A 10,474-nucleotide genomic window follows, 5' to 3' on the forward strand; every position below is an offset into this window, starting at 1 on the left:
TAAAGAAAATGACAGCAAAAGGTTCAAGAGAGTGAAGGTTGAAATCTTAAACTTGATATATATTTACCAGAGATAGATACTTGACCAAGGATGAAATTGCCCATCTTTTCTTTTATATTTATAATATATAATCACCTCAATTGACAACAAGAGAATAAAAAAGTGAAATTTTATAAATATTTATAATAATAATAATAATAATAATAATAATAATAATAATGACACTGATAATGATAGAATTAAAAAAAGAAAAACAAGTATGCAATTGGATCCTGATCTTCTGCTTTTCGTCTATAAACAAAACATGGGATTTCCCATTCAACAATCCCCAAAAATAGATCAACTGTTTCTCATCTCTCAAAAACAATGCCTGCAACTCTAAGTAATCTCTTTCTTTCTCACAATATTTGCTCCTTCTCCTTCACCTTCTTTTTGTCAATAAACTTTGTTTTCCTTCATTCTTGTTATTCTTCCATTGACGAACAAGGCCAAGTTCTTTTAGCATGGAAGAACAGTTTAAACAGCTCAGCAGATGAACTCGCTTCATGGAATCCTTTAGACTCAACTCCATGCAAATGGGTTGGTGTTCATTGCAACTCAAATGGGATGGTTACAGAGATAAGCTTGAAAGCAGTGGATTTGCAAGGTTCATTGCCTTCAAATTTTCAGTCACTTAAGTTCTTGAAGACTCTTGTTCTTTCTTCAGCTAATCTCACTGGCAACATTCCCAAAGAGTTTGGTGAATATCGTGAACTGAGTTTGATTGATCTTAGTGATAATTCTTTATCAGGTGAAATACCAGTAGAAATATGCAGACTAAAGAAACTGCAGAGTTTATCTCTCAATACAAATTTTCTTGAAGGTGAAATCCCTTCTGATATTGGCAATCTCTCGGGCCTTGTGTATTTGACTCTTTTCGACAATCAAATCTCCGGCGAGATTCCGAAGAGCATTGGGGCATTAAGCAGACTAGAGATTTTCAGAGCAGGTGGAAACAAAAATCTCAAAGGTGAGTTGCCTCTGGAGATTGGGAACTGCACCAACTTGGTTGTATTAGGCCTCGCCGAAACCAGCATTTCTGGGAGTTTACCTTCGTCAATTGGAAAGTTGAAGAGAATCCAAACTCTAGCTATTTATACATCACTCCTATCAGGTCCTATTCCAGAAGAGATTGGGGACTGCAGTGAGTTGCAGAACTTGTACCTGTATCAGAATTCTTTATCTGGTTCGATCCCCAAGCGAATTGGGGAACTCACTAAGCTTCAGAGTCTGCTTCTATGGCAGAACAGCTTAGTGGGTACAATCCCAGATGAGCTTGGAAGCTGCGCAGAGCTTACAGTCATTGATTTTTCAGTGAATCTTCTGACTGGAACTATACCAAGAAGTCTCGGAAACCTTTTGAAGTTGCAAGAGCTTCAGCTAAGTGTTAATCAATTAACAGGCACCATTCCTGTTGAAATCACAAATTGTACAGCTCTCACTCATCTTGAAGTAGATAACAATGCTATTTCGGGTGAGATTCCTGCTTCTATTGGTAATCTAAACAGCTTGACATTATTCTTCGCTTGGCAGAACAATCTAACAGGAAACGTTCCGGATTCTCTATCAAATTGTCAGAATCTTCAGGCTGTTGATCTCTCATACAATCATCTTTTTGGTTCAATACCGAAACAGATTTTCGGGTTGCAGAATCTAACCAAGCTACTGCTAATTTCCAATGACTTATCTGGCTTCATACCCCCTGATATAGGGAACTGCACCAATCTGTACAGGTTGAGGTTAAGTAGGAACCGGCTCGCGGGTACTATTCCATCGGAGATTGGAAATTTGAAGAGTTTGAATTTCATTGACTTGAGCAACAATCATTTCATTGGAGGAATCCCTCCATCCATATCTGGATGCCAAAACCTCGAGTTTCTTGATCTTCATTCAAATGGGATTACTGGTTCTTTACCAGATACTCTGCCTGAAAGCCTACAGTTTGTTGATGTATCAGACAATAGGCTTGCAGGTCCACTGACTCATAGCATTGGGTTATTGACTGAATTAACCAAGCTTGTTTTGGCAAGGAATCAGCTTTCCGGCCGAATTCCAGCGGAGATATTGTCTTGCAGTAAACTGCAATTGCTCAACCTTGGAGACAATGGTTTTTCTGGAGATATCCCGAAAGAGCTTGGTCAAATTCCAGCACTTGAAATCTCTCTCAATCTTAGCAGCAACCAGTTTTCTGGTGTGATCCCATCTGAATTCTCTGGTCTTAGCAAGCTAGCAGTGCTTGACCTCTCCCACAACAAGCTCAAAGGGAAATTAGATGTTCTTGCAGACCTCCAAAACCTTGTTTCCCTTAATGTCTCTTTCAATGACTTCTCTGGTGAATTGCCTAACACACCATTTTTTCGAAAGCTCCCGCTTAGTGACCTTGCTTCAAATCAAGGTCTCCACATTTCTGGAACAGTAACACCTGTTGATACCTTGGGACCTGCAAGCCAGACTAGATCAGCAATGAAGCTGCTGATGTCAGTTCTTCTTAGTGCAAGTGCAGTTCTAGTTCTGCTGGCAATCTACATGTTAATCCGTGTCCGAATGGCTAACAATGGGCTGATGGAAGATTATAACTGGCAAATGACTTTGTATCAGAAGCTTGATTTCTCAATTGAGGACATTGTTAGAAATCTAACATCATCTAATGTAATAGGCACAGGAAGCTCAGGAGTTGTATATAAGGTGACAATTCCAAATGGGGATACACTGGCAGTTAAGAAGATGTGGTCATCAGAAGAATCAGGAGCATTCAGTTCTGAAATTCAGACACTTGGTTCAATCAGACACCGTAACATTGTCCGCCTTTTAGGCTGGGCTTCGAACCGGAATCTGAAGCTTCTTTTCTATGATTACCTTCCAAATGGAAGCTTGAGTTCACTCCTTCATGGTGCTGCCAAAGGAGGAGCAGAATGGGAAACTAGATATGATATAGTTTTGGGGGTTGCACATGCTCTTGCATACTTGCACCATGACTGTGTTCCAGCTATTCTTCATGGAGATGTTAAAGCCATGAATGTTCTTATAGGACCAGGTTATGAACCATACCTAGCTGATTTTGGCCTAGCAAGAGTTGTGAATAGCAATTTTACTGATGATGTAGCCAAACCAAGCCAAAGGCCTCACCTGGCTGGTTCCTATGGATACATGGCTCCAGGTATTTCTCCTTTTATTCAGATTTGATTAGCTTAAGTTACTTATTTAATTAAAATTACTCATATAGTTAAATCACCAGTCCTGCCTCCTAATGTTTTCTTTTCTTGGGTTCTTCTTACTTTTTGTAGAGCATGCATCAATGCAGAGGATCAATGAAAAAAGTGATGTGTATAGTTTCGGTGTGGTGCTTTTAGAGGTACTAACAGGAAGACACCCATTAGACCCAACATTGCCTGGTGGTGCACCATTGGTTCAGTGGGTTAGGGACCACTTAGCAAGCAAGAAAGACCCAGTTGACATTCTTGATTCAAAGCTTAGAGGAAGGGCTGACCCTACAATGCATGAAATGCTCCAAACACTAGCTGTCTCATTTCTCTGCATCAGCAACCGACCTGATGATCGTCCAACAATGAAGGATGTTGCTGCAATGCTAAAGGAGATTAGGCACATTGATCCTATAAGGCCAGACCCGGACATGTCAAAGGGTGGAGGTATGACAGCAATCCGATCATCGCCTTCCCCTGCGGCTGGGATTGTAGTTTCACAAGGGTCTTCTAACTGCTCCTTTGCTTTCTCTGATGATGAGTCAATTTATCATGGGTAAAAGGTGTCAAGAATAGGTTAAAGCACACAGAGATTTTGTACATGTTCAATGGGAGAATCTCCTTGAATGGGAGCTATCACAGTAATTTAGTTGCAATTTTTACCATATGTGGTAGTTGTATCATAGATTGTAGTAGCTAATTTGCTGGTAAATTTAGTAAATGTCAGTATGTTAAAAAAGAAAAGCAAAAGAGAGGTAAAAAGAATAAGAGAATTTTCAGAACCTTTGTCCAAATGGTCCATTGTTGTTTGATAGCTCCAATACTGATGGGGGTATTATCTTGGGAGTAGGGCTAGCAACTGTCATTTGAGGGTAAGAGAATGACTGAAGAGGGCATGTAGAAGCTGGATCAATGATTGGTGGTTTTGGATCTATGTAATTACAATTTAATGCAGCGAATGTGATTCTCTGTGTGTCTCTGATTCTAGAAAATACACATAATAGATAAAAGCAGGCTTTCCAGCAGTGCTCACATGGCCCCACGTTCCTCAAACACCACATACACATGTCCATGTGCTGTGGGAGAGGGACTTTACAGCAATGTACAGAGAAACGTATCCAAATCATGTTACTAACCTTAATTTAGAAGGCTCTATATATGGGCTTAACTCAGAAGCACATGCACTAACAGGACCATTATACCTGTTTATTAATTGCACATTAATCTTCTGTAAACAACTTGCTCACATGCAAAAAAAATAATAGTAGTATTAGAAAAAGACCCACATCAAGTTTATATAGTCAGGCATAGAGAACTAAGCTCAAATCTGATAATCCCCTAAAAGAGCGGCTAATGATGATGATAATCCTTGTAGCCATCCCCCAGGGATTAATTTTCTCTTTCTACATTTTTGATGTTATTAGGTACTATCAAGTACTTGTATATGCTGAGAACTTGTACACATTAAAGCAGCAGCAGGATCCAGCCGAAATATCTGCAGTGTGTGTGGATGCATGATTAATTTCTCAAGTAGTTGACACTTACACCCAACATAACAGGGAAGATCTTGTTGCCAATATTTGCACTAATTGGATACATGAATGCTTCCATAATCAGTAAAAACAATGGTGATAGTTGTACCACTTGCTGCTTTGTCTTGGAGGTGTTTCTTCATTAGGATGGACGTTGCTGCTTAGATTAGATGGCACTAGGGTACGCTGACGCAGGATGAAATTTAGCATAGTGAAGGGAGTGAAGTGGGCAAGTTTTGGGCCACACCAGTGCAGTGCTAATGGAGACAACAACTGATCCACATTGAGCAACGTCTAATTCCAATGACAGTATGGACCATTAGCTGAAAAAGAAAATGGCCCCCATTCCTTCTGTCGCATCAGGCAAGATCCTTATTATGCTCTAAGAAGAATTAATATTGAGATTCTAACTTTTTCAATATGAAGCTAATAACACCCCAGTTGAAACCGCGATACTGAAGCCACCGAATGATTCTTGATTTACGGGTCTCTCTGGGAACATCTTGACCTCGAAACCACTGTTTGGAAGCTTGAACCAATAGATGTTCCATAGAAAGCTTCGACATGCCGAGTTTTAATTCTTGGCCTCCAGATCTGTCATCCTCAAAAACCAGTTTTATTGCCTTTTCTGCATCTGCTTCACTCACTCCCTTCATGAACAATGCCTGGTTAAACAAAAGACCTCAAAATTAGGAATTGGCATTTCACATTGCAACAAAATACAAGTTCATCAATTTCCTTTCATCCCTCTAACTTCCTTTCTTTTTCCCCCATTTCTAGCTGATTACAACCACTAAGTAGTGCTCGTGTCCTAAATCTATAGCTTGCTACCACATGACAATCCCACTCATGTCAGCAACAGTTGCGTATGCTGTCATGTGGTTTCCATAGAGCCACTGAGGTATACATCTTCAAATCAAAGCAATTGAAGATCTAACTACAGTTTATCATGCTTCCCTGCACATTCTACTGAATCACTGGCATATAAATATAAAATAGATAGGAATGAGATATTTAATCACTACTCTACACAAGGGTTAGTGACTTTCCACCTCATCTCTGAAAAGAATACACCAAGTTGCACAGTTTGTGAATTCTATGTTCAAGCAGTCTCTTCCTCCAGCAAATTTTAGATATTTAATTGACATAATACGAGCTTCACTTAAAAATGAGTGTTGACGAAACTAGGAGTGGCATTCACACAAGTGGATACGAAATTGACCCAGAAAGAGGTTCATAAGTTTTCCCTTATCATGTCTGTCTCATATTTGTATGGTAGGTTACTGCTACAAGATAATCTTGTTGTGTCACAGGTGGAAATGCTTATGATTACACACAAACACATACATATATAGATAGACTTCTTGTTCATATTCTGTTAACAGGTTAAAGAGTACTTGTTAAATGAATAGGACATGCTAATAAATAGGTTTTTAACTTGACTAATCAATCATGTCTTGTTTCCACTGACCTAAACAATGTAATATTCATGCTCAACTGTACATAACGAAATGACTTGCTACCCCAAACTACAGTCCCAAAGTGAAGCTCAAAGGAACGTTATGTAGCCATTGATTTCATAAATCCATATTTTTTAATATATTCTAGAACCTGCTCCTGCACTCCACTTACTCCATGTGTGCAGGCACACTTGTGTGTGCATTCACAAACAACAATGACCAAATGCGGGAAAGAAATAGCTACTGACAAGAATTATTTATTGACTATCATGAATTGTAACTTTAACCATAACTAATGAAGAAGAGGGTCAAATTCAATGCATATCTTTTCCCAAAGCTTACTCAGCAAACATGTTAGACTGGAGAATTAACAATAGAACAGGATCATCCTACTTGCTTTATCCGCCTGGGTCCCCAGCTTGAAGAAGACCATCTAGATCGAGAAAATGTCTCTGCATACAGGCTATCATTGATCAGCCCCCTACAATAAATTAAAAGGGTCAAACTCCTGTAAAATGCAACTACTAGCATCCATAAGGCAATGCTAGCGGAAGAACTGGAATACCTAACAAAAGCAACAAAGGACGTCCAAATGCTTAAAATGCCAACACCCACACAAAAAAGGAGTACACAGAAAATAGCCTGGAAAACATGACTTTAACATAATAAGTGATTCACCTGGCCTGGAAATCGATTATCACTGCTTCCACAATATCAGGGGGAAATTTCTTTCCATGTAGTTTCTTCCGGAGCTCAACTGCTGTAAATGCTCTGCAGGAAACTAAATGAGCCCAAGGATAATAGCTGAAGATAAATGTGCTCCTGAGAGCAAAATTAAAGAAGATTATTATTAGGAAACAGTATTCCACAACCTTAATTGCTAGGACAGCAACGGTTTCTTCACATAAACCACTTAATAGAGTAAAGTTGTGACTCTAGCAATTGAGGCTGTGGCGTGTGGAAATAGGGCCATCCTATTTATTCTATTTGCATTTAGAATGATCAAGTTGGTTTTTAAAATTTGATTTCAGATCACAGTAGTCCGAGCAGGAACTTACGGCAAAAGATTATATGGATTTAACATTTTGGCTTACTTTTAAAGATATAAAATCCAACAAATACGTGTAAGGTTCACAACAATGATCTCAGTTATTCAAAATATATACTGGAAGAAAAAGAGCATGCAGTTAAGAATTTATATATGCTGATGATGCATAGTTCACAAAGCTATTGCACCAATATATATATTTGTACGATAGCAATGATATGATTGTGCACAAAACTCAAAGTTTGGCGCTTCAGCTCCATATCATGTCAAAATAAAGAGACAAGCAATAAAGTTATAGAAATCCAAATTCTGACCTTGTAGCAAGAAACTCTATAGCCATCTTCTCAGCATCTAGCATAGTTCTACCTGATTGTGCATTCTTTTTACAGATAAGCCTTTCATGTTGAATTAATTTCTCAGAGGAATCCTCTGGTTCTTCCATAAATTTGTGTTGTATCACCTCCACATCATTGTTAATTCCTTCTTCCAACCCTGAAAATGCTGCAACCTTTTCAGCATTCTACTTGACCGACGAGGATAAAGAAAGAACAATTACACATCATGGAAGAAAGCAAACAAAAATAAATAAAAACATTCAAAAGACACAAAAACTGTAGGCATACTTTAAAAAAGCAGTAAACAATCCCTGTAGCACACTGTAGAATAAGATGCAAAATACAATCTTGAAAAGTAGCATTGAATAGCATATACCACTGATATGACAAACACTTTGCATCTTTAGTAGATTTCTTTCTTTTCACATGCTATGAAGCACAGACCAGGTATGGATACGGGTACGGGACACGACATTTTAAAAAAAAGTGAGATATGGATACGGGGGAACGTGACAAATTTAATATATAAATAAATATAATTGTATATATAGATAGAAGATGATAATTATTGTAATGTAAACTTATATAAATGATATTCATAAAATTAAACTACAAGTCTAAAACATTTTCTAACCTTCATTTTCTCCCACATCATCTAAAAACAACAATGACTCAAATTCTGGTTCATCGGAGGGGAAAGAGAAGCAGATATCGGCAAGGGTTGTATGGCTGGGGTTTTATGTTTTATGTTTTTATGTTTTATGTTTTAATAATACAATCCACTAAATTTAAAATTATTTTAAGAAGTACCCCATGTTTTTCAAATTTACCCCATAATTTGGTAAAGTTTAATATTTCCCGTGTTCCTGGCATGTCTCCACCTGAAATTTAAAAATAAAATAAAATTAAGGGAACGCTTTTCTCTTGTCCCACATGTATTACAGCGTGTCCCCAGAGTGTCCGGCATGCATACGGCAACCCCCTAGGAGTGTCAGTGCTTCACAGTTCACATGAAATAAGGATATTTTATTTCAACACATGGCTAGAAGTAGGGCTTTCACAACATGGACAGATGGTTGCAGCAAACTTCTTAATACTTAACCACATGATCTGAGTTGTTAGTTCTACTAAACCATATCCAAGCTGCAAAGACTAAACCATAAAATTTGTATTAATCATCATTCTAGGCTATGATTAACGTTGTGAAATGCAGGTACACCTAATGCAACAAAAAAAAAATCTTATGATACTTCATCTCATCAAACCACATAACATGACAAGTCATGCCTGCATCCATCAAAGATGTGCTGTAAGAAAAGTGAAGGAGAAGTGCAACTCTCTGTAAATCCTCTTGATAGGCTTATGCTTCTTAAACGACATAGCTTTAACAAAAAGCAAGGCCATATAGCTCAATTACTTGATGATGTGGGTTCAACTGAGACCAAGCCAACATTGGTCAGGTACTTAATTTTCCCCTTTCGTCTCGTCTATCAATCCTAATTTTTGGAAAAAGTTGATACATGACTACATCAAGACTTTTAAGTTGGCATGCAATTCTACATATCCCCACATTGCTTTCATCTTAAGAGATTAATAAATAGTTTACAGAAAACTGAAACAACTGCCGCAAATTTAGAGGTTCACTCATGATTTATTATTGCAATGAGCCAAGCAATCTTGACTAACATTGGCTACAATTATATATGAAACATCATAATTAGAAAAACATTATGCTTTCGCATACAAATCACTCTATAATTTCTATAACAATAAATGTCCATAATTATGACTAAAGGGATTTAAAAAACCAACTAAAGTATAATATCTAAGGAGATAACAGTAAAAACTGATTTAAGAAGCTAATCCTAATTGTCTCGTTAGTTCTCTTAATTCATAGAACAAATGGGTGACTGACAGTTTTCACACGAACTTTATCAATTAGTTCACCAAAATGTTAACAGCTACTGATAACTCAAATATGCGCAGAACATTACGTTACCTTGTTGTGCATCATTAGATAAAAAATCTTGCTTGTACAAATCTTGGTTTCGATTTGGAGCCTTCTGATTTAAACTTTTATCAAGAACCCCATTGTCAGAATCCTTAAATTCATTAAGTTTTGAAGATTTTTTGGGAATGTATCTAACTGGAACTGATAAGGTGGAATGATCTCGGCTTTTCAAGCATAGAACTGGTGCATTTCTCTTTACCCTATAAAAGAATTCAAGAAAAAAAAATTACCGTAGCAGAACATAAAATAGTAACACTAAAAAAGCCAAAAAGAAAAGTGAAGGGAAATTGAGGGAGAAGCGTTACCAGGGAATAGAGATAGAGAATAAGCGCGATTGAAGATGAAATGAGAATTTGGATGCGAGAATCGCCATTATTGTGAAGTTCAAAATGCCAAAAGCTCCACAGTCTTTTGGATTACTGAATTGATTTTGCAGAAGCAAATGGTGAGAAACTGTACCACCGAAGGAGAACAACTCCTCGCACCGAATTTTATTTTATTTTATTTTTGATAAATGGAATCCCTAATATATAATACACTTACCACTGGCATTGTGCATTCCTTAAAACGACGCCGTTGCCGTGCATTCTTCTTCCTCTAGCAAAACCAGCTTTCCTTCCCTTTCGGTTCTGATCTCTCTCTTCTTCTTCCCTTTCCTTCCCACAGATAAACAGTACCAAAAAAGAAAAATCTTTCACACTAAATCGAATCCACTTATAACAAAATCAAATCAAATTAAATTGCTCATTGTTGCTCAACCAGTCCCTATCGTCATCGAAGCTGCAACAACCACAACAGCATCGTCATCCTCGTGTTACCAGTTCCTCAGCAACGCTGCAACAGTAGCAA

The 10,474-nt window shown here is 37.7% G+C and overlaps 2 protein-coding genes across 4 annotated transcripts; one reads left to right on the forward strand and one right to left on the reverse strand.

Moving 5' to 3' along the window:
* The first annotated feature begins 263 nt into the window (after positions 1-263).
* Positions 264-4,214, forward strand: LOC8271844 (LRR receptor-like serine/threonine-protein kinase RGI3). Its single transcript, XM_015727216.3, has 2 exons — positions 264-3,196; positions 3,324-4,214. The coding sequence occupies exons 1-2, from the start codon at positions 367-369 to the stop codon at positions 3,797-3,799; spliced, it is 3,306 nt and encodes a 1,101-aa protein (XP_015582702.2). The 5' UTR covers positions 264-366; the 3' UTR covers positions 3,800-4,214.
* A 273-nt stretch (positions 4,215-4,487) lies between these two features.
* LOC8271843 lies at positions 4,488-10,299 on the reverse strand. 3 transcript variants are annotated; one of them, XM_048379687.1, is made up of 7 exons: positions 10,169-10,299; positions 9,931-10,044; positions 9,614-9,825; positions 7,594-7,771; positions 6,910-7,053; positions 6,625-6,712; positions 4,488-5,436 (listed from the first exon to the last, which is right to left on the reverse strand). In XM_048379687.1, the coding sequence occupies exons 1-7, from the start codon at positions 10,210-10,212 to the stop codon at positions 5,164-5,166; spliced, it is 1,053 nt and encodes a 350-aa protein (XP_048235644.1). In that variant the 5' UTR covers positions 10,213-10,299; the 3' UTR covers positions 4,488-5,163. The 3 variants fall into 3 exon arrangements, with proteins under 3 accessions (XP_048235644.1, XP_015582708.1, XP_048235639.1); XM_015727222.3 differs by having other exon boundaries at positions 6,910-7,002; positions 7,594-7,780; XM_048379682.1 differs by having other exon boundaries at positions 7,594-7,780.
* Between the last annotated feature and the right edge of the window lie 175 nt (positions 10,300-10,474).

The sequence above is a fragment of the Ricinus communis genome, chromosome 1 (assembly GCF_019578655.1).
Source record: "Ricinus communis isolate WT05 ecotype wild-type chromosome 1, ASM1957865v1, whole genome shotgun sequence".
In the NCBI taxonomy this organism is placed as follows: domain Eukaryota; kingdom Viridiplantae; phylum Streptophyta; class Magnoliopsida; order Malpighiales; family Euphorbiaceae; genus Ricinus; species Ricinus communis.

Excerpts from the sequence above, each read along its gene's own strand:
- LOC8271844 (XM_015727216.3), top strand. The coding sequence starts at position 367 with ATGCCTGCAACTCTAAGTAATCTCTTTCTTTCTCACAATATTTGCTCC. Across the intron at positions 3,197-3,323 it reads CTATGGATACATGGCTCCAG|AGCATGCATCAATGCAGAGG; the intron begins GTATTTCTCCTT and ends TACTTTTTGTAG.
- LOC8271843 (XM_048379682.1), bottom strand. The coding sequence starts at position 10,212 with ATGCACGGCAACGGCGTCGTTTTAAGGAATGCACAATGCCAGTG. Across the intron at positions 10,045-10,168 it reads AGGAATGCACAATGCCAGTG|TAATCCAAAAGACTGTGGAG; the intron begins GTAAGTGTATTA and ends AAATCAATTCAG. Across the intron at positions 7,781-9,613 it reads ATCTAATGATGCACAACAAG|CATTTTCAGGGTTGGAAGAA; the intron begins GTAACGTAATGT and ends AAAAGGTTGCAG.